The sequence below is a fragment of the Lissotriton vulgaris genome, chromosome 8, assembly GCF_964263255.1.
Source record: "Lissotriton vulgaris chromosome 8, aLisVul1.2, whole genome shotgun sequence".
Classification (NCBI taxonomy): Eukaryota; Metazoa; Chordata; class Amphibia; order Caudata; family Salamandridae; genus Lissotriton; species Lissotriton vulgaris.
The window spans coordinates 993,877,145-993,904,969 of NC_141696.1; the positions used below are offsets into that span (position 1 = coordinate 993,877,145).

The window sequence follows — 27,825 nt, forward strand, 5'->3', positions numbered from 1 at the left end:
GCGGTGTAAAAAAACTGGGGGGTCTCTTCAAAGGGGGTGTTGTATGTAATTAAGAGCGCAGTTTAAAACACCTAGGCTAAAAATCTGCGCTTAGCATAGTGTTCCGCGCAACTGGTATTATGTTGTTTATGTCATTGCATCCAGATATATAATACAGCAAGTATCATTGCACCAACAACAAGCCAGGACTATCGGCTTTGTCAATGGTTGCTAGTTCCTTAAAATAAAAAAGCAGCAACCATGGCTTTGTTGAATATAATATTGAAAATACTTCCGTTCAAAAATGATGAGACAGTGAAAGAACGATAACCTGTTCTTTTAAACTTATTTCACAGGCTTCTTTAAATGTAGTGTTCTCTAACATTGCCGCATGGGCCGTTTTAGTTTTTATCTAACAGGCCCTTCTGTAAACTGAGGCGGGAGGCCGCCAACACATGCTGTCACACCCCTGACTGCCCCATTGTCCCCATTGTCTTTCAGTAAGTGGCAATCAGCCCCATACAGAATTTCGATGGGAGGGGCTGCTCTTGTGTTCCTGGAGGAGTGCGAGGCGGCTCCAGCACCGGGGGTGAGCCTCTCACAGGGGAGCAGCGCTGCTCCCTGTGATGGCCAAAATGATAGATAAAAGGCGTAGGGACGGTCCGTGGAATTTACGGACGTTTGGTCACCCTAGTGTGCGCGGCGCCCCTGGCACCTCATTACGGCGCACTGGGGTGCCGCGGCGCACAGTTTGGGAACCACAGTTTTAATGTGAGCGCCTGCGGAGGAGCGGATGACGGCAGGCGAACTGTTGCCTGTCAGCTGTGGCTGGGGTTGGTTCTTGGTGATTTGAACGTATTCAATAAATCACTTGTTGATGATACTGACTTGCATCAGCCTCCTTCTTACTTTACCACACTGGCGACGAGGACAAACAAGAAATTATCGAAGAACTAACCCTAACACGCGAAGCAATCACTGCGTGCCTGGAATTGGAAAGATAAGCCGAAACATCGAAGCCTGAGGGTAAACTCCGAGGCATCCTACAGGCTATTATAAGGCGCAAGGGGGAACACAGCCTAAAGAGAAGCTCAGCAGCTGGCAAACAGAGACAGTGATGAAGAACTGACTAAATGCAGGCAAGTGTCTGAGCATGTCATTGAGTGCGTGGAGAAATAGAGAGAGAAGCACTAATCAAAGTTGGTTGGGTGCCGAAGGAGTAAACAACGCCTGAGTAAGAATGGCATGCGGAGCGGTGATGAGTGAATACGAGCGTTGACAGCAGCATATAACGGTCACACACGCTGCCTGTGAGGATCTGCGAGAGTCAAGTCGGAAGGCTATATAGAGTGAAGTATTATCCGGCGAGGGAGCAAAAGAAAACAAGTTACTTACCTGTAACTTTGGTTCCCCAGTATTGGTAACTTTCATAGATTCCCATGCTTTGTATCATTCCCCGTCGTCGGAATGGGAGCCTCGGTAAATAGAAAAAACCATAGTAGTAAGCACAAAGTGAAAAAATAGGCCTAGGCCTCATCTCATTTTGTAGCTTATCCACCTCTTTTTGTAAAAGAGACCAAAATTCTGCAGTAGCCAATCAGAGCAGCCTCACCCCATAGAACCTTCCTGAGAGAAGCTCAGAGCCTCAGATTTTTGTAGCCGTTGTATACAGCTATCCACCAAGACCAGAAGAGTGAGCTTTCCCAGGGGAGGTGGGTGGGCGCATGGGAATCTATGAAAGTTACCAATACTGGGGAACCAAAGTTACAGGTAAGTAACTTGTTTTCTTGCCCCAGTATTGGAACTTTCATAGATTCCCATGCTTTGTATCAGAGTAACCAGCAGTAAAGAAAAAGCATATTTTGCCATACATGAACCTGAAAATGTTACACATCTCTGAAAAGAACAGCAGAACACATAGGATCATAAAATATGACAATAATGCAGTTATACAAAATATGCAATAGGAAGGCGGGATAGAAAGGAAAAGCTCACCGACTTATTGGAAAAGATTCCTCAGGACTGCTTGGCCCACTGCTGCATCCTCCTTCACAGAAGAGTCCAGACAGTAGTGGCGGGTGAAGGTGTGGACACTGCTCCACGTTGCCGCCCTGCAAATGTCCTTGATAGGGACTCCTGCGAATAACGCCGCAGATGAAGCCATGGATCTGGTAGAGTGAGCACGAACTGCTCGCTGCAGAGGTTTCCCAGCCGCCTGGTGACAAAATTGTATAGCACTGGAAATCCAACGGGAAATACAAGCTTTAGAAACTGGACAACCTTTGCGTGGAGCACTGAAGGAAACAAAGAGCTGTGAAGATTTTCTGAAATGCTTCGTTCGCTCCAGGTAGAATTTCAGGCATCTGTGAATGTCCAGAGAGTGCAAAGTTCTTTCCGCAGGTGAAGAAGGCTTTGGAAAGAATGGTTTCAAGACTACGGGCTCATTTAGGTGGAATTCCGAAGGTACCTTCGGGATAAACTTAGGATTCGTCCGTAGAATCAGCACATTATTCTTAAACTGGAGAAATGGTTCCTCAATCGTGAAAGCTTGGAGCTCACTTACTCTGCGAGCCGATGTCAGGGCCAAGAGAAGAGCCAGTTTCCAGGAAAGAAACTTAAGGTCAGACTTATGCACAGGTTCAAAAGGGGCTTTCATGAGAGATGACAAAACTAGATTCAAATGCCAGGCCGGAGGTGGCGGCCGGACTGGAGGAAAGACCCTGAATAAACCCTTCAGGAATTGCTTGACAATCCTTGCTGACCATAGGGAAGGACCTGAAGATGAACGTCTGAATCTAGAGATGGCTGCCAGATGGACTTTTACCGAAGATGGAGCCAATCCAGATTTCGCCAGTGAAAGTATGTAAGGCAAGAGTTTGTGCGGAGAAGAAGTATATGGGTGTAAACCTTCCTTCTGGCACCAAACACAGAATCTCTTCCATTTAGCACGATAGGTCTTGTTGGTACTAGGGGCTCGAGCCTGAGCCAGAATGTCTCTACATTCCCCTGAGAGATCTAAACCCTGGAACTCTCTGAACTCAGGAGCCACGCTGTCAATCGCAGTGACTTCAAGTCCGGATGTAGAACCTGACCGTGAGACATTGTTAGCAAAGTTGGAACAGGATGCAGGAGAACTGGCTGGTCCTGGGAGAGGAGAAGAAGTTCCGAGTACCAAACTTGTCTGGGCCATGCTGGAGCGATCAGAATCATCCTGCACGGTTCCACCTTGAGTTTGCTGATCAACTTCGGAATCAGTGGAATGGGAGGAAAGGCGTAAACAAAGGCGCCTGACCAGGCAATCAAAAGCGCATTCCCCAAGGATTCCCGATGGTGAACCCTGCTTGCGAAGGACAGGCATTTGGCGTTCTGGGGAGTCGCAAACAGGTCGATGGATGGTGTCCCCCATCGTGCAAAGAGTTCCTCCAGAACGGTTTGATCCAGTTCCCACTCGTGAGAGACTGTTCTCTGACGACTCAAAGCGTCCGCCCTGATATGGAGTGTCCCCGCTAGATGTTCCGCTGAGAGGGAGACATTGTTCTGTATTAACCAATTCCATAGCGTTTGGGCTTCCTTGGAGAGGGTGGAGGATCTTGTTCCACCCTGTTTGTTTATGTAGTGCATGGCTGTAGTGTTGTCCGTACGAACCAGCACTGCCCTGTTTTGAATCCTCGGAAGAAAAGCTTGAAGAGCCAAACGGATAGCGAGAAGTTCCAGGAGGTTGATATGGAACTTGCGTTGCACTGGACTCCAGTGACCGCTGACCTTTAGCTCTTGGAGGACCGCTCCCCATCCTTCCATGGAAGCATCCGTTGTTACAATAAGGGGAGATGGTGGAAGGAGGAACGATAAACCCTTGGAAAGATTGTCTTTCCGCAGCCACCAGCTGCCTGCTTTTCTCATCTCCTTGGTAACGACAACCTTGTCGTCGAAGGATCCTGTGACTTGCCGCCACTGTCTGTCCAATTGCTCTTGTAGTGGACGCATCCTGAGCCTGCAGTGCGGAACTAAAGGAATGCAAGATGAAATCGATCCGAGAAGCGATTTGTACCTGCGAACTGTCAGTGTCTTTCGAGATTGGAGAAGACGAGCTGAGCACATTAGTTTGGTCTGGCGTTCCTCCGATGGAAGGGCTAAGCAACTGTCCGTGTTCAGGATGGCCCCTAGGAACCTTGCTGACTTGGATGGGCATAGAACCGATTTCTCCCTGTTGAGTCGAAGACCTAGTCGCTCGAACAGATCTTTGCATGCCCGGACTGACCAGGACGCTTCTTGAACAGATGGAGCTTTTAGCAGCCAATCGTCCAGGTATGGAAACACTTGAATAGCTTGCTTCCTGAGAAAAGCTGCCACCGGAGCCAGAATCTTTGTGAAGATCCGCGGGGCGGACCGGAGACCAAATGGCAGTACTTTGAATTGAAAGTGGCTCTTGCCCACTGTAAATCGAAGATATTGCCTGTGAGCTGGATGAATAGGAACGTGGAAGTAGGCGTCCTCCAAATCTAGGGTCGCCATATAGTCCCCTGGATTGAGAAGACGAAGGATGTCCTGAAGAGTGACCATCCTGAAGGACAACTTCACGAGATAAGTGTTGAGCTGCCGTAGATCTAAAATTGGACGCCACTTGTCCTTTGTCTTCCGAACCAGGAAGAACCTGGAATAGAACCCTTTCCCCTTCTGCGAAAGGGGTACAGGCTCTACCGCCCCCTTGGTGAAAAGTTGGTGGGCTTCGAGATGAAGGAGCCTGAGATGTTTGGGAGGGAAGGCATCCGGCGCTCTCGTTGGAGGAAGGTCTTGAAACTCCAATGTGTGTCCTTCTCTGACAATCTGTAGGACCCACTGATCCGATGTAATAATCATCCAGTTGTTTAGGCAATGGGTAATCCTGCCCCCCACTGATGTGAATGAGGGAACAGGAACAGTGGAAAGAGCCACCTGGCCGCTATTGTTTCCTGGTGTTGTCTCTCCTTTGCTGCCCCTGACGTCCTTTAGGCTGCTGGCGAGAGAAAGAACCCCTTTGAGAGTATTGAGGCTTATACGTCTGGCTGGACTGAGATCCAGAAGAGTAGCGATTTTGATTTCCTCCACGATAAGAAGAAAAACCTCTACCTCTAGCTCCCCTGAAAGGCACTTTACGATACTGCAATGTACCCAAGGACTTAGCTGTATCCGTGTCCTTTTTGATGCCTTGCAGGGCCTCATCGACGTGCTTGCCAAACAGCATCTCACCGTCGTATGGTAGATCCAAGATCTTATTCTGCACCTCCTGCCTGAACCATGTGGCCTTTAACCACCCTTGGCGTCGCAGAACCGCCGAGCCGGCAAGTGCTCGGAATGCGGTGGTCGCAATATCCATTGCCACATCAATGACCTCCGAAGAGGCCCGTTCCCCTTCGAGCAAAATCTTCTTCACCTCCTCTTTAGAAGAATCCTGCAGTTCGTCTACAAATGGAGCAAGGTCGCACCACATTTGCCGATCATAGCGTCCCAGAATCGCTAAAGCATTGGCTGCTCTAACCAGGAGACTGGCCATAGCTGAAAATCTTTTGCCTACATTGTCTAGGCACCTGCCCTCCTTATCCGGCGGTGTAGTCATCGGCGTAGAAGGATTCTTGGATTTGCTCTGGGCAGCCTGCGAAATGACCGAATCCGGTTTCGGTTGGCCAAGCAAACATGCCGGACTGCCATCAGGTGCCTTGTACTTCTTTTCCAGTCTCGGAAGCACCGGGAGGACTGTGGCCGGATTATGCATAGCCTTCAAGCCCTCAGACCAGACATGCTCAATGATCGGGATGGACCTCACTGACTTTCTGACTGGTTCTTTAAAGTCATATAAAAAGCAATCCGATTGAACCGTGGTCACTGGGAGACCAAATCTTTTGGATGCCCTGTCCATTAGGTTGTGAAACCCTCCAACGTCCGCTGGAGGCGAAGTAATGTTATCCGGATCGGTGTTGTCCGGATCTATAGGGTCAGTAGTATTCCATTGCGCCTGTTGATCTTGATCAGGGTCCGCTTGCTGGTCTGCATCTGAAGACGCAGCGTCATCATCAGTATCCTGCACCTGTACCACCTCTTGTGGGCGCACTTCCGGCGCAGTGGCACGCTCTCTTGGAGGCAAAGAATGGTCTGCCACAGGTCGTAATGTCTGAGGCGGAGGTGTCGGGGGGCGCACTTGTTGGGTTTCTGGAGGCGCAGGGAAACGTTGCCGGTAGTCCTGCAACATAAGTTGTAAATCCGCCACTAAAGTGGATGGTATTGCCACCATCCCTTCAGGTACCTGACGCATAGGCTGCTGTGGAAGCATGTGCCTGGTAGTAGTGCGCTCCTCCTCATAATAATGCTCTGGAGCATAGTGCTGTCGTTCCATCTGCTCTTCCTCAGAGCTAACGTCCTGAACCTTAACCTGAAGGTCAGAAGGGCTATAGGCCTGCCCAAATTCACTGAAAGTCTCTTCATCAGAGTCGTCTTCCAATAGTAGGCTAGGTGGTAATTTCTGAACCTGGCGAGGAGACGTCATCTCTGGCGTTATTTGCCTCCTTTTCCGCGAAAAAACATGTTTTTCCGAAAATTCCGTCGTCGACGAGGTCGTCGTCGACGGGGAGCTCTTCTGGGTTTGTGTCGACAGTGGAAGTGCAGACGTAGATACTGTCTTCGCTGCCGAGGGTTGCGTCGTCGACGAGGTGAAACTCCTCGTCGACGATGGTGGTATCGTCGACGGGACCGTCGACGAGCTCGTCGTCAGCAACATGGTAACCGGCGTCGTCGACATCGTCGTCGTCGAAGTCGTTCTCGTCGTCGACACCGCCGTCGACGCCAGCTTTGCAGACATTGTCGTCGACGTGGAGATGGTCACTCTCGTCGACGACGAGCAGGATTCCGGAGCCTTGAAAACCGTCGACGGTGTAGACGTCGTCGACACAGCCGTCGTCGACGAGCCCGTCGACGAGGCAACCTTGGCAGAGCTGTCCTTTTTAACACTCGTCGACGACGTACCTGGGAGTTTAGTCGTCGACGACTTCTGCCTCTTGTCTGAAGTGACCTCATGAGCAGGGGTTGAAGGCTTTTTGACCCCTCGATCTTTCTCTGAGGGAGGTGAAGAGACTGTAGAAGTCTTTCTCACCTTTTTTGAGGGCTGTTGTTCCTCAGGCTTACCCTGCCTCTCCTTTTCACCTCTGTGAGGAGATTTTTGGGCAGCCTGTCAGAGGTCCCTGGTAAGGCCTTGTGACGGGACTCGTCTGAAGTAGAAAGGGGGGACCTACCCCTTTTCAGAGACTTTCTGGATGACACCATCGACGAGGAGCCCTCACTGTCCGAAGAGATAATGTCCTTCCGGTCCTTCATCTTCTGAAGCCATGTGAGGAGACGTCCTTCCCTGTCCCTCAAGGTCTTTGCTGAGAAGGATCTGCAAATCGGACAGCCTGTTGGTTTATGGTCCGGATACAAACAGTAGATACAATCCTCATGTTTGTCCTCGACAAACAACCTCTTTTTGGAGCAGGTGGCACAGGCTCTAAAAAGGGCTTTCTTCTCAGACATGATGAGAAAATATCCAAGTAGTTGAAGAAATAACAAGAAAAAACTGAAGAAAACTGAGCAGAGCTCAATGGAGACTCCCTTGCACAACGTGCGCTAGAAAATCTGAGGCTCTGAGCTTCTCTCAGGAAGGTTCTATGGGGTGAGGCTGCTCTGATTGGCTACTGCAGAATTTTGGTCTCTTTTACAAAAAGAGGTGGATAAGCTACAAAATGAGATGAGGCCTAGGCCTATTTTTTCACTTTGTGCTTACTACTATGGTTTTTTCTATTTACCGAGGCTCCCATTCCGACGACGGGGAATGATACAAAGCATGGGAATCTATGAAAGTTCCAATACTGGGGCAAGAGGGGTGAACTCTGGACTGCGCAAAAGTTACTTGTAGAGAAGCGCCTGAAAGAGACGTTAAAAAGCGTGGGGCACTGCGCTTAAGCGAGTCAGGAAAAACACACAAGCGCGACCTATTGAGGAATTAATAAGAGACATAACTTATGGAAATTCATCTGTGAACGACGAAGAGGAGAGTAAATTCCTAACGTAACAGTGCCATCTACTGGGCAGGAGGAAAATAGGCCCGTGTTGTGTCATTGCTGCATTGTGAACCAGCCACGGATATTATGGAATTTGAACTGGGTTTTTGGGTGCACAAGTATTTTGCGTATAAAGACTGTAGGACCATTTGGGGGGGGGGGGGGAATATCTTCTACCTCCAGCCTCCTATGTGGTTACCATCCATGGTATGTCAACACATATGTACAAAGGTAAAGTTAGAAACGAATGTTAACGTAGATACATCTTGCAGAAAGTAATGCACCCCCCTGATGCATAGAAATGTGTGTGAAGGTCGGCTTACGTGAGACATAGAAAACCAGGCCCACTTGGGCCATTGTAATACAGTATATTTTAGAAGTAGTATCGGTTTTATGGAAAACATTTTCATCAGTCTGTTAAGCGGGTAACTATAAGTGTGTTAGTATAGAAAATCCACAGGGAAAATATGCAGAACGTAACGCCCCCCACCTTTCTTTTTAACTAGCCCAGGGGAACACGCTATACAGTGGAAGAAATGGAAGAAGGTTTTCGTAAACTATGCAGTTGTGTGTGGGCCCAATTTAGGATTAGAAAGGAAAGTAGCGTTATTGTCATACTATATGGGGCGGAAGGGGAGGAAGTGTTGGAACACCTCCCAGAGTTGAGTGCACATGAAGCGAGAGTACCATTTTGGCAAAAGAGGGCAGAAAGAAGGGGAATCAATTGAGGATTTCGTATCAGATTTACGAAAAACTGGCCGCCACATGCAAATTTGGAGGTGCGTGTGAGGAAAGAATCAGAGACCAATTTGTATTAACATGCAGGACTGAGCGTGTGCGTGAGGAGTTGGTGTTAAAAGACTACCCACCACTAAGGGAGGTGCTCATAGTAGCCAAGCAAGTAGAACACATGATGCAGTGTGTTAGCGAAATCAAAGAAGACAAAGAAAATAAAGTCAGTGATAGCAAGGTCAATGTGAGCGAAGTAGTGGCAGAAAGTGAAGTTGTGTTCGCTGTGAAAGAGCAGAAGAATGTACAGAAAGAACAGAAGGAGAGCAAAGGAGGATGGAGCTTCAAGGGCAACTGCTATAGGTGCGGCAAGCAAGGACACATGGCGAATGACAGAGATTGTCCCGCATTGAAATACACATGCAGTAAGTGTGGCAGGAAGGGTCATTTCAGGCAATACTGCAGGCGTGGCCAGGGGTACAAGAAGCAAGGGAAGAATAACACTGCATAGGTGTGCGATGAGATCGTCCTACAGGTGCAGAGCGGACAAATTGGCAATCCAAAAGACATGATAAAAGTTGACGAGACAGGGTTGGAGGCCATGTTTGACTCATGTTCAAAGATAACAATCATTAATGCCAAAGAATTTGAGAGGGTGGCCAAAGGAAAGCTCAAGTTGAGCAAGATGGACGTCAGGCCAGGGGGCTATAGTGGTCAACCCATCAACATGAAAGGGTACTTTTGGGGCACTGTAGGCTACAAAGACAGACTGACAGTCTCTAAGGTTTACGTATCCTAGAAGGGGACAACATACTGGGGTGGCAAGCGCAAAAATAACTAGGAGTATACCTCAACCCCAACAAAACCCCTCAGATTTTGGTGCAAGAGGTAGGTGAGACAGTAGGAGGAATCGAGGAAGAGTTCAAGGAAGTTTTCAGCGGGGAACCTGGGTGTCTAAAAAACTATTCTCACAAAATAAAACTAAAAGGAGCACGCTGTGCCAGTAGTGGCGAAAGTAAGAAACCTCCCCATAGCTATCCAAGAGGCAGTCAGGGCAGAACTGGAGAAACTATGCAACCAAGGAGTAATCAAACCGGTGGAGGCAACAGAGTGGCTGGCGCCGATCGTCGCAGCTAAGAAGAAAGATGGGTCTGTCTGGCTATTCATCGACCTCAGGGCACTGAACAAAGAGGTGGTGGTCGACAAATTCCCGCTGCCCCAACATCACGCAGATGATGAGCCTGCTGGAAGGAGCGAAAGTATTCTCGACACTAGATTTAACATCGACCTACTTCCCAATCAGGCTTCACAAAGACTCACAGGAACTCACTGCGTTCGTAACACCAATGGGAGCCTTCAAATTTAAAAGAATGCCATTCAGTCTGGTCTCAGCCGCAGCGGTATTCCATAGACTCATGGGCAGCATTCTTCGAGGCATTCCTGGGGTATTGTGCTATCAAGACGACGTGCTGGTCTTTGGCGCGGAAAGTGGACAACACGATGCAAGATTGAGACAGGTGCTGGCGAGATTCATAGAGCAGGGTCTTACTGTGAAAAGAGAAAAATGCAGGATTCAATGTAAAGAATTGGACTTCTTAGGACACAAAGTAACGCCAGGTGGCATACGACCCAAAGCAGAACTCCAGAATACTATAATCAGTTTGGCTCCGCCAAGGAGCAAGGAGGAAATAAAATTGTTTATGGGCATGCTGGAGTTCTACAGCAAGTTTGTGCAGAACTTCGCAGGCAGGACCTATGCTATTCGCCAGTTGCTCAAGAAAGACGTGGTGTTCAGTTGGAATGAGCAGTGCCAAGAAGAATTCGAAGACGTGAGGAAAGCACTAGCGGAAGCCCCAAGCGTCAAAGTGTTTGTACAAAACAGGAAGACGGTGGTGACAACAGATGCGAGTTCAAAAGGACTAGGGGCAGTCCTCACACAAGTAGGAGAGAGGGGTGAAGAAACCATAGCCTTCGCATTGAGATCTCTTAGGAAGTCCAAAGTCAATTACTCCGTAATTGAGAAGGAGGCTTTGGCGGTGGACTGGGCCACGAACAAGTTCCGGGACTTCGCCTGGGGAACAAAGTTCAACCTGAGAACTGATCACAAGCCCCTGGTCGAAGTGTTTAACAAGAAAGGGCTCGACGCGATCTGCAGTAGAATCAGACGCTGGGTCGTAAATCTACTGCAGTATACATTCAACGTCGAATATGTACCCGGGACAAGAAATCTCGCAGCAGACTGCCTCTCACGCCTTGTGGGAGAAACTAAGGAAGAGGAAGCAGTCGAAGGGAATGAACACGAGGAGGAAGGAAGAGTCTCAAGCGGAAAAGGTGTGCGTGATTACCCAAGGAGCCGTGGGAGAAGAAATTTGGAAGGAGGCCCTTAAAGCGGATAACCAGGCCCTTAAAGCGGATAATAAGAAGTGTACACGAGGGTAAAAGAAAGTTGGAAGCACAAAGACAAACAGGATGTGACCCTACGCCCGTTCTGGATGGTCAGGAATGAATTGTCAGTCATTGACTAATGCCTGTTCCGTGGCACAAGACTGATACCTCCCAACAACCTGAGAGAGTACTTAGTAGATCTGGCCCATGAGGACACTTGGGCATCACAAAAACTAAACAGAGGATGCGAGGAGACTATTGGTGCCCCAGCATGGACAATGAGATTGAGAGGAAAGTAAGAGACTGCATATCATGCACCATCAGCGACAAGGTGTTGAAGCAACACACGCCTCCCATGCAATGTAGACCACACCCGTTGAGACCCTGGGAAGAAGTGGCACTGGACATTGTGGGCCCGCTAACAGACGAAATCCGCACTCCCTATATTTTGGTGCTTGTAGACCTATATTCAAATGGCCAGAGGTGAAGATAGTGTCCGAGATCACCACCAAAGGAGTTATTGAGTTCTTACAGGAATTGTTCATCAGGGAAGGACTGCCCAGGAGCCTGTTGGCAGACAATGGGGTGCAACTCTGCTCTAAAGACATTAAGGACTTTCTTGAGCTTAATGGGATTGAACACAAGCGCTGCGCTCTGTATCATCCTGAGACCAACGGGTGGTCAAGCGGTTCAACAAGACCCTTAAGGAGAGCATCCAACTGGCAAGAATCAATGGGCTGAATTGGAAGGAGGAAGTGAGAAAGCGTCTAGAAGCTTACTGACTGACCCCCCACCAGACAACGGGCGTCGCTCCTTTCGAACTACTCCGGGCAAGGAAACCCAACACTAAACTCTCACCGGGGTGGATGGGATGGCACAAAGGGTGGACTGGACACTCAAAATAATTGCAGAGGGTGGACAGAGAACACAAAGCCATGTTAGACAGGAAAGACAGGTATGACAAACTGCACTCTGTAAGAGACGTAGGATTCCAAGTGGGAGACGCAGTGAAAATCAGGGCACCCACTGGCAGAGCGAGCTGGTCCGAGTTTACGAAAGATGGTTAAAAATGCCATAAAAACTCAAGAGGGGATTTGAAATCTAGGAAGAGTAGTAAGATATCACTTCCCTGAAGGGAACAAAGACAGAGGATAAATGGGTGGTCAATCCCCGGATTAAGGGCAACTCGTCCACGAAGGGGTGTCCTGGGGAATCCTACCCTTCCCGCAGAACCAGCCAAAGGGTGGTTAGTCGGCCCAAGTACCTGGAGCAATATGTTACTGAGTAGACTTCTACGCATGTTCAAATGTTTCTCCTATGCTATGTTTTTCTTGTTTTGCGCAGGGAAGGGAGATGTGTGGTATCTTCCTATAACAGGGGGCTACTGTCAACTATGCCATTGTTTCCCAGCCCCCCCGTCACCGCTGTGGAACGTGCCACTGTGACATCAATTGGAATGCCACGGCGGGCAACGTTCTAAAGTGAGCGACTGCTGTGTCAGTTGTGGCTGGGGTTGGCTCTCGGTGATTTGAACGTATTCAATAAATCACTTGTTGATGATACTGACCTGCGTCAGCCTCCTTCTTACTTTACCACAACATACCATGAAAGGCAGAACCTCCACCCTGGAACCAGAAGAAACCATAAAGATGCCACAGTTTAGAGGTTACTCTCAAATCACTAATCAAACACTCCATCCTCAGCAACTGCTACTGTACATCTGTGCATTGCAATGTACCAAGAACATTGCCATTTTTTCTGTACTTGCTTTTTTACGCATTGTAAGTGTGGTGAAATGGGATACCACAGGCTCAATTAGCAGTGCTTTCGCTATTGTATACGGTCTCTTCCGTGTCAACGTTGTATGAACTCAAAAAATATTGACATAAAAAAGGATCGTTCTCATTGACCTGATTCAGAAGTTTTTGTGTACCCACTTATACCCCAAATTACAAAATGTGGTACTACATCTTCATCCCCACTGGTGCGAAGCAGGAAGGCCAGGATGCTAAAATCAATACAGCTTGCTCTCAGCACTCTGTATTCACATAGTTCTTCTTGTACCAGTTCTGTCATTTCAAATTAAGCTTCTCTTTCTCCCATTCCCGCGTTCCAAGTGACACTGCTCACTCCCACAGACCACCTCAATGTGCACTTCACCATATACATCCATCAGCCTCCCACCCACAATTTATAAGAAATTAACACAAATATTGTATCAAAAGGCAGCTACCAGCAAAAAGATAAAGAAATTGAGTACGGTTGTTGAATTTCCTTGTCTTTGAGTACAGAAAAACTGAAGTGGCCATGGTCCCAGTTCCAGTCCAATTGATGGCATGCTTTATTGCATGAGAATGAGATGTCAAGCTAGGTTAGGATTTGTAATGGTGGATGAGGTTTGATTCCTTGACCCAAAGTTAATCATATTATAATGCTTGTCATCGGATATCGCCCCAAAGCCATAAATATTAGTGGTTATTGATAATATTGCCCTTGTGGCTTATAAATGATAATATAATACTGGTGATCTGTAGTTTTGATGGAACAGTTGATAGCATAACACTGGTGATCAGGAAAATCGCATCAATGGCTTAAATGAAAATACTGGTGATCATTCAATTCCTTCACAATGTCATAGACTATCTCAGAAGAGTGATTATTAGGGCTATCGTCCCTATGGCATAGATAATATAACTCTGGAGATATTGCCGCAATGATATACTAGAAATGATAACGCTGGAGATCTGTAATATCATACATGTGGCATCTATAATGAAATGCTGTGATCAGTGATATTGTCCTCTAGAGTAAAGTGGGAGTCGAACCCCAATATTTACCTACTCCACAAACAAACAGCAGAGAAATGTAGTAAATTACTGGGTCCACTAACCTGATTTCTACACCAAATTCAATTAAATGGTTATATTACAATATCTCAAAATAGGCATTAGAGAAAATTAGAATGCAATGCCATGTAGGATCAAATACAGAATACATTGCCAGAAATCAGAATTATTTTAAGTCCTAATAGGCAGCAAAAAAAACATAAGTGAAACGGACTGGATTCCTTGAGAAATAGGAAAGTCATCAAAACAAACAGTCTTGCGAGGAAAACAAAAAGTCGCTGGCTCACCCCCCAAACCAGGGATTTTATACACATTTTATGCATAGGCAATATGCAAACACTGCAAATTCAGCATGGCATGCCAAGCAATAACACATATTGGACAAATCAGAATCATGAATGTAATTAGAATTATTACAACGCTACCATTTCTAAGGCAGAGGAAATTTTCCATTAGCTTCCACAGCAACAGCGTAGTCCGGAGATGTAGAACACTGTATGAAACATTTTCCAACAAGGACTCGTACACTAGTATTTTGATAAGACTACATCGGAACTTCCAGTGGAAGTGTCCTTTGGAATGAGACTTTGTGAACACAAAGAAAGATTCCTTCATAATACACACTCTAGGAAAATAACGATTCGCGCCAGTGTTCTGTTGTCTGCGAAGGCTGCTGGGAGGGAAGACATGCATGGGGACATTGAATGGGAGGTGTAATGAGCAGAAGCAAGATGAGCAGACCACAAAACCAACATTCATTTGAATAAAAATGGTGTCTCTGCAGAAATGTGGTATAACTAAATTACACTAATAAAAACACTTCTGAGCCTCTAAATAAACGTTTCAAGTATAACATTATCAATTAATCAATTACAACTACATTCACTATAAAAATCATAAGTATTCAAAAATAATTTGTCACCCAAAATTGCACATTTTAAAAACTTTCGACAGCACCACAATGCATGTCATGAGATAAAGGAATTACAAGAAAAATTATGTTTTATAGTCTTATTTAAAAAATAACCATATTTACTGCCCTTCTTTCCTGATTGTTCATTTTTTAATTAGTTGTCACATAAGAGCACAATTAAAACTGCACTTGTGTATCCAAGTTTAGTACTGATATCAACCAAAATTGTGTGGGGAGGCGGGGTAATTACCTTTTGGGTGACTGGAAAAAGAAGCAGCACCGCACAGACGGGTCTTGGTACTAGGCTGAGGAGCTCGTGGTCCAGTCCGTAAACATCCACAAACTGCCAGCTAGGAAGTACTCCAAGTTGCTTCAGAAACTGTCCAAAAACAAGAATTGTGTGGCATCAGAAACAGGTATCATCAAGATTGATGTTGTTACCACTTTTTTTTAAATGACAGTTTTGGATAAATCAACAAAAACAGAAGAACACAAATTGCGGGTAGATGGAATTGTAAAGAGCTTGAGGAGCACAGAAACAATAAACGATAGAGGTGATATCAAAGTCATCTTTCGGATATCGCTGAACCAGGAAGCTAAGATAAAACTTTTTTGTACCAGTTTGGTCACTGTGAGTAAAGGCTGAGATTGACATAATTCCAAGAAAAACAACAGTTGGTGAACTCCATCTGGGAACATGATCGACATAGAAAATAGAGATAGATAACAAAAAGAAAGTAGAGAGGAGCTACAAGAGGGGGAGGGATAGAGAAGGAAAGGGAGCCATGTGAACTGGTTGGTGATCTGACACAACAGCTGCAGAATGTGAATCTTATATCAGCGCGGCAGGGCCGAATAATACCTTTATGGATGCTACAAGTTCTGAATGAAGGTGTATAGTGTCTCCCATTTGCGTTGTGAAGTCACAAGTCTGCCCCTTTCCTGGGATTGTGCTATATATGTACTTTTAAGGTAAGTGACCCTCGTCCATTATGTATGGTAAGAGGCATTGTTAAAGGATTTCCAGTATATCCGTTTTAAACATTACTGCATTTTATTTTTGTAATGGTTTTTATTAACTATACAATAAAAGAATGTACTACTACAGTCTATTAGTATAACCTTAAAAGCAATAATGAGCAGTAATTCAAGTAGAGCTAGGTCTGAGTCTGGGATTTTGATAGACGGTACTTCTATGTGTGGCTTCAAGTTTACCATTGGGAAGTTCAATGAGATGGAGGATTGAAGATTTTATACAATTGAGAAGTGATATTCACCCAAAAGGAGGACAGGTAGGGGCATGAGAAGAGCATATGCTTGATGTCACCGGATAATGATTTACATGACCAATTCAAGTCACAATCTATTAGTTTTAGTATAAAGAGTTTAGTAGGGGCCCAATAGATTAAGTGAACATCACAAATATTTGTTTGAATCAGCGAAGGGAATAGTTTGCTTTGAAGAAGGTACGGTGAGAACAAAGTTTTGAACAGGTTGCCACATCACGGGGTGGTGAGCCTTTAGTGGGGAGATATGAAGACCATCTGGTTTGTAGGATGGGGTTTAGTTGAGGGGGTGGCTTTATTTACGATTTTGTAAATTTTGGATGAAACGTGACCCCGTGCTTGAAGCAGTTGAATAGTGCGGAGACAAGATGCTACTTGAAGAAGGCCTAACTTGGAGATTTTTGCTTTGATTTGAAAGAAATCTTAGAAATCCCAGTTGGAGAGTCCGTGTTTCACTTGGAGAGCCGCAAAGGATGATGGTTCACAGGCTGCATAAAGATCAGCTATTCTTATAGATACCGCCATATAGGGTTGATGATTGGGAGTTGGCAATCTGCAGTCTCTTATTGTTCCATAGGGAGTAGGATTTGTGTACATTGGATGAAAGGGCTTTATCTGACAGTAAAGCTGAAATTGTGTCTCTAAGCACCTTGCTAGAATGTGGAAAAGAATGGTGGAACATAAATCAGGTTTTTCTTCCAACGGGAAGGGGTGGCTGATGGTTAGAGAGATACTAAATCACAAAGGTTTTTTGAAGACCTCAACTTCAAACCAACGTGCCCCCTGTGCTGCCAAAAATGTGGTTTGGTAATTGACCCAGTTAGGGATGTAACAACTACCATCCGGAGACAGCCGAACAGGGAGCATGCTAGCTAAGTAAGTGATTAATGGGGACAGCATCATTTTGATAAGATTCTACCCCGCCCCACCATGAGATATGTTATGGGGTCCAGGGGTCCAAGCTGCCAGTAGGTCTCTAATGCTTTTGATTGTTTTTAATTCATTCTAAGCTACTGATTCTGAGAGGTCATTGCAAAAAAAGATACCTAGATATTTGATGAATTTAGACTTTCATTGGAAAATGGAATTACAGACACAGGCAGGGTGGCAGTGAACGTTCCAGGGGAAGACTTTTGTTTCATCTTTGTTCAAAGAGGTCACTGTGTTTAACTACGCAGATGACCTCCAGCTTATCTTTAACCTTTCCTCTTCTCCTCATTCTATCTCTAACTTTCAGTCTATTATGATTTTTATCAGGGACTGGATGAACCACAATCATCTGAAGTTGAATCCTGATAAAACAGAGTTGGTCCTCACAGGTGGTTCATCCAGTCCCTGGAACTCCCTCTTCTGGCCCTCCTCTTTGGGACCCCCTCCCACACCCTCTTCCTCAGTTAAAACCCTGGGTATCAAACTCAATAACCATCTCAACCTCCACTCACAAATCAGTTCTGTTGTATCTTCTTGCTTTCTTGTTCTCCGCACCATTCGCTCTGTCTCCCGTTTCTTTTCTCCTTCTGCCCTCAGGTTAATCATGTCCGCCCTGGTTGTTTCCCGGCTGGACTACGCCAATGCCCTCTACAACGGCATCCCGGCTTACAGTCTCCAGAAGCTCCAGCTGGTTCAAAACCAGGCGGCCAGATTGATCCACGGACTTTCTCGTTTCCATCATTCCACCCCCCTGCTGAAGGCTCTGCACTGGCTGCCTATAAAGGAGCGAACCTTATTTAAAACTGGCTGCATGGTCTTCCAGGCACGCCAAGGGACTGCTCCGGCCTTCATTTCTTCTTTACTCAAAGAATACACCCCTGTTCGCGAGTTGCGGTCATCTACCCAATCACTCCTACAAGTCCCCAGATACAGACGTAAGAAATGGGGTGGATCCAATTTTTCTGTTTTGGCACCCTCCTTTTGGAACTCCCTTCCTGACCATTTACGTTCGGCTACTCACTACCCTGCCTTCCGAAAAGAGCTTAAGACTTTTCTTTTTACCCAAGCTTTCCCAGTGTAATTCCTTCCCCTCCCTGTCATCTCTAGTCTTGTTTGTGTCACTGCTAAAGTTTGCCTCCATAGCGCCAAGAAACCGCATGGTGAACGTTGCGCTCAACAAATACTTTTTAAATTAAATTAATTAAATTAAAGAGTATCAAGAGCAACTAGTAGAACTGGCTAATAATATTCAGGATTGCCAAGATTTCTATATCCGGTTTTCCATAAATATGAATAGGTTGCCCGCATACGGAGCTGTTTTGTAGACCACGTCACCAAATGGTATGCTAGTAACTTCTGTGAATGCATTTAACATTAATAAGAGGGGATCAATAGCTAGAAGTAATAATAAGGGTGATAATGGGCCGCCCTGAAGAGTACCTTGTTGTAAGGCAAAGGGTTGTGACAAGGCACCGTTGATTTTAATTCTGGATGAGGAATTAGAATATAGGGCCATAGTCATTCTGATGAAGTTGTCCCCTAAGTGTTATCTGCGGAAGGTGGCTTCTATATATGGCCAGGAAACCTTATCAAAGGCTTTCTCCGCATCTATAGCTATAGCAGCTGCAGATGGAGAGAGCGAGTTTGAGGATTTCCCAATTACATTACAAAACAAGCGTACGCGGTCACAGGCTAATCAGCCTTTACTAAAGCCTGTCTAAGTAAAATGGACCAGTTTTGGGATCAGGAGTGCATGTCGCTTGGCCAAGAACTTGGCTTACATCTTCGCTTCTCTATTTAGAAACACAATGGGTCTGAAATCCTTAGGGCCAGGGTAATATTTCCCTTCCTTGGGAATAACCACAATATTGGCCTCAGAAGAAGTACCAGAACTTTTCCTGAGATGGTAAAATGATTTAGGGCGTACTCTAAGGAGTCCATAATCGTTGGAGCGAAGGTTTTGTAGAAGTTAATGGGGAGGCCATCCTTGTTGAGATAGTCTTTATTGCAAACATAATCTATTCCAGATCGATAGATCTGTTTAATGCAAGTTGATCAGTGGCAGAGATTGATTTTATTTTGAGACTCCAAAGGAATTTTAAACATGCCTCTTCAGAAGTGATTATGGTTTGGAGTGTATAACTCCGTATGGAATCTTTGGAAGGCCTTGAGAATATCATCTGTTGTCTGCAATCTACCTTGGTGATCTTCAATGCTCTGCAGTGTTACTCTTGGAATTTCAGGTATGCCACTTGGGATCCACCAGCCTTATTTAAGTAAAACAGCTTCTTGCCTTTCTGGAGATGCACCCATAAGTGTGACGATTTACTGATAATAGAGTTATATTCATTTTTAAGGTGTTTAGGTGCAGTCATGTCCAGATGTTCATTTGAATGCCTACAAAGAATATCCTTAGCTTTAATCTCAGCAGTTAGTTTATCTGAGGAGAATTGTATTACTTTGTTTTTCCTAGACATGCAGCTCATCACCTGTCCTAAACACTTCAGTGTATCCCAGATTATAAGGAGGGAGGAGGCAGAGGTTTGTTCTCTTGTATAAACAAGGCTAATCATTTATACAGTTCCCGCACCACCCTCTTGTCATCTAGAACCTCAGTGTTCATAAGCCATGTACGACCTTTAGACTGCAGTATCTGCAGGGAGATCGAAATGGTGGCATGGCCTGAAATTATGGTAGCTTAAAGGGACATGAAGGACGTATCGTGGAGGAGACAGGAGCCTACCAGAATGTAGTCAATTCTCAAAAAGCTATTGTGTGGTTGAGAGAAGAACATGACGTCATTACCTGTGGGGTATTGGAGTCTCAAGACATCGACTAGACCATGATTTGTACAGAGAGAGTAAATTGATTTATAAGCCTTGGGTAGGCTACAGGCATAGTTCCTATCTAAAATAATGTTTATCAGTAGATTGAAATCACCACATAGAACCATCTGGGCTTGATGGGGTGGAAGTGTGAGTTTTGCAGATAATTTTCCGAGAACTGTGGGTCATCTATAGAGGTGGCATACATGTTCACTGCATATATTTCTGATGCATTGCTTTGAAGTCGTGTGATCAACCATCCACCGTTTTCATCTAGTTCAGATGTAGTAATCAATAGTCCAACATTTTTAGAAACCAAGGTGATTACACCATTCTTCTTGGAGACCGCAGCGGAGCAGGCTAGGTCTGCCACCCAATCTGTGAGCATGGAGAGTGCTTCTTTATAGCAAATCCTGGTTTCCAGGGGGAAGGACAGGTAACCCTTAAGTGAGTGGCATGTTTTACCGGATGGTTAATGCCTTTAGTGTTTAGAGAAACAACTTTGATCAAAGGAGTCCGATGATCAGTCACTGGAGTAGTGGGTGACTATTGTGTGTATGGTGTGAGTTGAGGCCACCGCATGTGGTGAGTTTGAGGTGATGTGGCCAATGTCACATGGCTTATAAGAAAGGTGAGTAACAGAATAGAGGGGGGGGGGGAATAAGAAAGTCATAACATACGAAACACACACAACTTCCAGGGTTAAGAGGAAGTCCCTAGGAGACGAGGTATGAAGTACAGGCCAATGGGAATCACGCACCGGAAGGGTGAGCGATCTCCACACTGGACTTTATAAGAGATATATAAATGTATAAAAAACCTTAATCCATGGAATTTAAACAGCAACCATTATTACAAAATATAAAGGGCATAGCGCATGGTACATTTGTTGAAAATCAGCATAGCACACTTACATTTCTGCAAGGGCCAGAGACCAAATAGTTAACTGGCAGGTTATTAACTAACTCCGTAGCCTTGGATAACATATGCCAATGCCAGAAAGACTTACTAAGGTAGTAAGTGTATTATCCCACAGGCACGATCCTATTAAGAGCTGCGAGACTATGCCATTTGCTATTGGGTATCCATAAAGAAGAAAATAGGTGTTGGAGAGCCACATTGAAACGAAACAGTTCTGAGTCGGTTCCTCATCTAGTGCATGTAATGCCAGCAGAGGAAATAGAACAAGGCTAACAGCATGAACATCAAACCAGCAACATTAGGAGATGTGAGGCTGTAACATGTGTTCTTGGGGGATCCATAAAGAAAAGAATAGGTGTTGAGAGCAACACACAAGAGGAACAGATCTAAGTCTGTACCTCATGGAGTACATGTAACACTTTCAACGGAAATGGAGCAAGGTTCACAACGTTAAAGCTGAACCATCAAAATACTCCAATATACGGGGGACGCTAATCGACAAAGTAATTGGAGAAGCCGCAGTAGTATATTGGGCAATTGTGGCTTCCGCATAAGAAACCCTTGTGACCCAACAGGCCCATCAAATCGCCAAGGAGTGTTTGATTATATGGCACAAGGAACAGCCAGCTGCGTTAACAATAGTATTGTGGTGAAAACAGTAGTGTCACAACTTTATCTACCTGTAGTTAGCAATGATAGCAAGTACGTTCCCGGGGCAGTAGAAGGATGCAGGGTCAATTATGGGTGCAGCCCCAGGAGGTAGGGGCTACCTCAAAGTGCGGCCAGACATTTCTAGGTAGGCCACAAGCCCTGCCGAAGGCTAGCCAGGATTACTGGTGAGCCATCTAAAATATAGATGTTCAAAGTGAACATCACAGAGAGATTACATTTCACATCTCCCTTAAAGATAATGCTATTAATTTCAGAGCGGATTACAGATTCACAGCTAGAAGTCTCATTACTTTCTAAAACAGCTTATGCTTTTAAGAATGCATATTTCTTGCTCTTTCGGGTACCTGGTGAGATGCAGCACTATAACAGGAAAAACAGGATGATCAACCTCTATTTTTATGTACATTTCAAAAATTGCATTTCAAGGTTTTTAGTCCGAAATTAAAAAAAAAATGATTTCTCTAAATTCTTGATTGTTATCAAAAACACAAGATTTCAATACCAAACAATCTGGGTAGACTCAGTTCTCCATAAATAATCCCAAAACTAAACTGTACACATTTGCCGCTTGATGGGGGTGTAACAGCAAACATTATTGATAAGTGCATCCATAGTTTTAAGCATGAAGCATCACATAGCAAGGTATGCAAAAGCTGACAATATATTGGGCAGCTTTCACATATAACATATATAGCTTGGTTCAATGCACACAGTCACTGGAACCAAGCTATACCAGGCTGATGAGCCCTAACTAGGGCAAAACGTGTCCTGGTTTGTTTGTGCTCTGGTTGAGGGAGGACATAGCCTGACAGTTTGGGCTGGACTGTTCCCATTGGAGCAGGGGTAAGACTGATTTGCATATGGCTCCGTCCAAACTGGGGTGGCATGGTGTGCAAAATATCAAAGGATTGGGATACTGCCCTGAGTAATTACCAGGTCAAGTAAAGTCAAGTGATTTATATAGCGCGCTACATACCCAGAGGGTCTTAAGGCGCTTGAGGAAGGGTGGGGGATTACTTGTCGAATATCCAGGTTTTAAGTTGCTTTCTGAATGTAAGGTGGTTCTGAGTGAGGCGAAGGTGAGTGGGAAGTGAGTTCCAGGTTTTAGCTGCCAGGTAGGAGAAGGATCTGCCTCCCATGGTGGTTTTGTTGATTCGAGGTACAGTTGCAAGGACTTGGTTGGAGGATCGTAGGTGGCGGGAGGGGGTGTAGAAGGAAAGTCGTGAGTTGAGGCATTCAGGTCCAAGTTCGTAGAGTGCTTTGTGTGCGTGGGTTAGGAGGCGGAAAGTAATCCTCTTGTTAACGGGGAGCCAGTGGAGGTTTTTCAGGTGTCCAGAGATGTGGTCTTTACGCGGGATGTCTAGTATGAGTCTGGCTGAGGCGTTCTGGATGCGTTGGAGTTTTTTCTGGAGTTTTGCGGTGGTACCGGCTTATAGGGTGTTTCCGTAGTCCAGGGGGCTCGTGACCAGTGCGTGGGTGACCGTTTTTCTAGTTTCGGTGGGGATCCAGCGAAATGTTTTTTTGAGCATGCGAAGAATATTGAAGCAAGAAGATGAGAAGGCGTTGACTTGTTTGTTCATAGAGAGTGAGGAGTCCAGGATGACACCCAAGTTCCGTGCGTGGTCCGTCGGGATGGGTGCTTTTCCAAGGGCCTCTGGCCACCAAGAGTCATCCCAGGCGGAGGGGGGAGGTACCTAGGATAAGGACTTCCGTTTTTTCAGAGTTCAGTTTTAGACGGCTGTACTTCATCCACTCGGCTACTTCTTTCATTCATTCATGTAGGTTGGTTTTGGCCGTGTTAGGGTCTTTGGTGAGTGATAGTACCAGTTGAGTGTCATCAGCGTAGGAGATGATGTTGAGGTTGTGTTGGCGTGCGATAGCCGCGAGGGGGCTCATGTATACGTTGAAGAGGGTGGGGCTGAGTGAAGATCCTTGTGGCACGCCGCAGATGACTTCGGTAGCTTCTGATTTGAATGGTGGAAGGCAGGCTCTCTGAGTTCTTCCGGCAAGGAACGAGGTGATCCATTCCAGTGCTTTTCCTTGGATTCCGATGTTTCTGATCCGTTGTGTTAAGGTGCTATGACAAACTGTGTCAAAGGCTGCGGAGAGGTCAAGGAGGATGAGGGCGACTGTGTCTCCGTTGTCTAGCAGAGTTCAAATGTCGTCTGTTGCTGCGATGAGTGCGGTCTCAGTGCTGTGTTTGGCTCGGAAGCCGGACTGAGAGGAGTCGAGGGATTTGTTGGTTTCAAGGAAGGCGGCAAGCTGGTGGTTGACAGCTTTCTCGATGACTTTGGCCGGGAATGGAAGGAGCGAGATGGGGCGGTAGTTTTTGAGTTCGGTGGGGTCAGCTGTGGGTTTCTTCAGAAGGGCGCTGAGTTCGGCATGTTTCCAACTTTCCGGGAAGGTGGCGGAGTTGAGGGAGCAGTTGATGACGTCTCGGAGGTGCGGTGCTATAATGGAGTCTGCTTTGTTAAAGATGTGGTAAGGGCATGGATCTGTGGGGGATCCTGAGTGGATAGAGTTCATCAGGCGGATGGTGTCCTCAGTGGAGATTGGGTTCCAGTCATTGAGGATGTTCAAGGGGGGTGGGGGTCCTGCAGAGGGTTGGGTGGGTTGGTCTTCGGGTCGGTTGTCGAAGCTGTTGTGGATGTCTGCAATCTTGTTGTGGAAGAATGAGGCTAGGGAGTCGCAGAGGGCTTGAGAGGGGGTGATGTCGTTGGAGTTGGCTGAGGGGTTGGTAAATTCCTTGACGATGTTGAATAATTCCTTGCTGTTGTGGGCGTTGCTATCTAGTCGGTCCTTGAAAGCGGCTTTCTTGGCATTCCGGATCAGTTGGTGGTGTATACGGGTGGCGTTTTTTAAGGCGTCCTTGGTGCTGGTGTTTGGGTCTTTTTTCCAGGCCTTCTCAAGGGAGCGACAGAGTTTCTTAGATTTCTTAAGATCATCGTTGAACCAGGAGGCCTTCTTGCTGCCTAGTTTGATTAGACTTTTTTTAACGGTGCTAGGATGTCGGCGCTGTTGGATAGCCATTGGGTGAGGTTAATGGCTGCTTGGTCGGGGTTTGAGGAGTGGGCGGGGGGGTTTTGAAGAAGCGATGAGGAGATCTGGTCGATGGTGATTTTGTTCCAGTTTCTTCGCAGAGTGGGTTGAGGTTGGTTGTTGGTTGTGGTCTTGTTGTAGGTAAAGTGAACGCAGCTGTGGTCCGTCCAAAGGAGAGCTGTGGTGTGGCTGAAGGAGACATGTTTGCTGGAGGTGAAGATAGGGTCGAGTGTGTGACCTGCGATGTGGGTGGGGGTAGTGAAAAGTTGTTTAAGTCCGAGGTTGGCGAGATTGTCCAGAAGGGTGGTGGCGTTGCGGTCGTTGTTCTTTTCAAGGTGAAAGTTGAGGTCTCCCAAAAGAATGTAATCCTCAGAGGGGAGGGCGTGTGGGGTGATGAAGTCCGTGATGTCCTCACTGAATTGTGCACGGGGTCCTGGTGGCCTGTAGAGGAGGGTGCCTCTGAGTGTGGTCTTGGGGTCAATGTGGATCTGGAAGTGAAGGTGTTCAGTGTTGGCGAGATTGACGTCTGAGCTGGTTGAGATGCGGATGGATTTCTTATGGACGATAGCGATGCCTCCTCCTGTTTGGTCGGTACGGTCCTTACGGATGATCTTATAGCCTTCCGGGATGGCAATGGTGATGTCTGGGGCTGATGTGGCGTTCATCCATGTTTCTGTTAGGAAGGCGACGTCTGGAGAGATGGTGTCTAGTAGATTCCAGAGGTCGATGGCGTGCCTGTGGACTGAGCGGGTGTTGAGCAGGATGCATTGTAGGTGGTTGGTGTCAGATATCTGTTTTGTGTTCGTGGATGAGAAGTCGTTCTTGGTGCCGTCGAACTTGCAGGAGTAGCAAGAGAAGGGTCCATGGATGTGTCCGGGAGCGGCTTGGACGCAGTTGGGGAGTCGGCCGGGGTTTAGGGCTAAGAGGGTGGAGGCGTCGTATGAGATGCGGGTGAAGTGGGGGGTACAGGGGCCAGGGGGTCTGGCGCTGGGCGCGGTCCAGGCGCGGACGGGCGTAGACGGGCTTACCTTTGGCGCACCTTCGGCGTGAATGGGGCGCGATCGCTGTGCGTGAACGCTGCGCGCGACAGCATCTGTCATAAGTGGGTGGGGAGGGGGGGGCGAGGGAGGATCAGATGGGAGGCGGGTGCGTGGTGGAGGGGGCGGGCTCAGGGAAAAACAACAACAACACAGCAAATGGCGGCTATAACGCGAGTGCAGACCGGGTTGGAGGAAAGTGCAGAGGTTATTACCAAAAAGATTACAAAACAGTGAACAAATGCAGGCACAGTCGAGCGCACAAACAGGCAGGCACGTTCAAGCGCTTAATGAGGGCAGCAGCGCTATGCAGGCAAAAGTGAAAGTACAGTGCAACAAGCCACTTCAAGCGTCAGGATAGCTCAGCAGCGCAATGCACACAATACCAGGCAGCTTTAGGCAGGAGTCAGCCAGTTTGCAGTCAAAAATGATGCAGTCTTTTGTCTAGTTGATAGCTTGACTTCCTCTTAGTGTTGTATGTATGGTATTGGGTATTTAATTCCTTTTAGCCAAATCGATTTGTCACAGTAATAAATTAAAAAAAGAACGTATTGTAAAAACAAAGCTTTCATGAGCAGTCAGAAAGAAGCATACATGTTTGTGTGTTGGCTAGAGGAGTAATATCGGAGCAAGCCATTGGCTTCAGGAATTTAAGAAACAAGGATTATGGTTGAACATAAATGTGCATATGTACTTTAACATGGAAATTTGTGAAATCCCAGAGTTTTGAGTTGATAAGTGTGAAATGTTTAAAAATTATGCATTACTCGATTTAAGATTATTTCTTGTTTCTCCGCGTTACACTTTACATTAAAATGTCTTCTGAGATACCAAGGGAGAGTGGTTTGAGTAAAAAAAGAGGTCTCGCCAAGAAGCATTTTCTACTCAAACCAGTTTCCTACTGGCATCTCACAAAACTCGTAAATGCAAGAAAAGCTTTCGGGTGAATGGGAAAAGAAAATGGATTGAATATACCGGCAAACACATTTCTATAAAGTGTAATTTTGCAAAATGTTAAAGGAAATTCCCAACTTTTTTTAAAGAAAAAAAATACCCAATTAAGCCCAGCCCTATTTATTATGTGCTGATGCAAGTAGATACTTGCTCTGCAGGATAAATGAAGGAAAACCATAACACATGCTTAGCAGTACGTGGGTGAAATGATTTCCTGCTTTCTATAGTAGCTTGGCATGAGCTAAATCTCCAGAGAAAATCCACGTGGTGCAGCATATAACCAACCAAAGTACAGTAAAAGTAAAAAAAAAAAAAAACAATGTCATGGTTCAAACAAGAGTTACTTAGAAAGTTGGAGGAAGGCAGCAGCTTCAGATCTTGACAGCCAATGTAGATGTAGTATTTTGTAGAGCACTCCAGTGATCCAACAGAGTATTTCCAACTTGAATGCGAAAAATCCAGATTTCAGGAAAATTGTAATTGTTTGTAATGAGTTTCCCGTAGTAACATTACCAGATAGCGCTCTCTTGCTATAACAGTCCAAACTTGGTTGGGAGGTCCCTCACAATTCAAGCATCAATGCCAGACGTCCTAAGGGGACCTGCCAAGTCAGTTCAGACATCTCCTACTGACATCTGCCACTGTGACCCTGTGACAAAGAACTTCCCCACCCTTGGAGGTGCAAGCATTAAAGAAGAAAGCCAGGCTAAGCTGAAGCCATTTTCCCTGGAAGTCCCCACAGACCCAGAACCAAGCTGCAAGTAAGGGCCCTCTTATTTATCTAACCAACATCTAGCTTCTTCTGCCTTAAATTAATTGGCAACTAGTTAGTGAGTAGGAGATACACCACATCCGATTCTTTAATTGCTTCCCAGGCTCCACACTCCTCCACCCACAATGATGTCAGAGCGCCATATGGCAGGGAGACCTTCTCTGGAAATATTGGTGATCAGATCCTAAGTGATAAATTATAGAGTTAGAGAGGGATTCCTATTGTATGGTGTAACCAACACAGCATTAAACATTCAGAAAGTTTGAGACAGCGGGATGCAAGCGTTAAAATTCTGTATCAGGGTTGTTAAGGAGTGGGGGAATTAGGGTTGTGTCTGATATGGGGTGTTGGTCGCTTTGCTTCTTTATAGTGTGAGGGGCCGCCTCATGTAAGTTACCGTAAAAGCCAAATTAAAATAATTGCAACTTAAATAGTAAATTAAAGTGATGTAGCAAAAACACTCTCTACGGAGCT

General features: G+C 46.0%; 1 protein-coding gene across 1 annotated transcript in view; it reads right to left on the reverse strand.

Annotated features, from left to right (window-relative positions):
* Positions 1–27,825, reverse strand: part of UCHL3 (ubiquitin C-terminal hydrolase L3) — a 408,547-nt gene that overhangs the window by 331,442 nt on the left and 49,280 nt on the right. Inside the window, exon 2 of the mRNA XM_086934885.1 lies at positions 15,166–15,294. Coding sequence (XP_086791011.1) covers positions 15,166–15,294 — 129 coding nt within the window. The remainder of the gene's footprint in view (positions 1–15,165; positions 15,295–27,825) is intronic.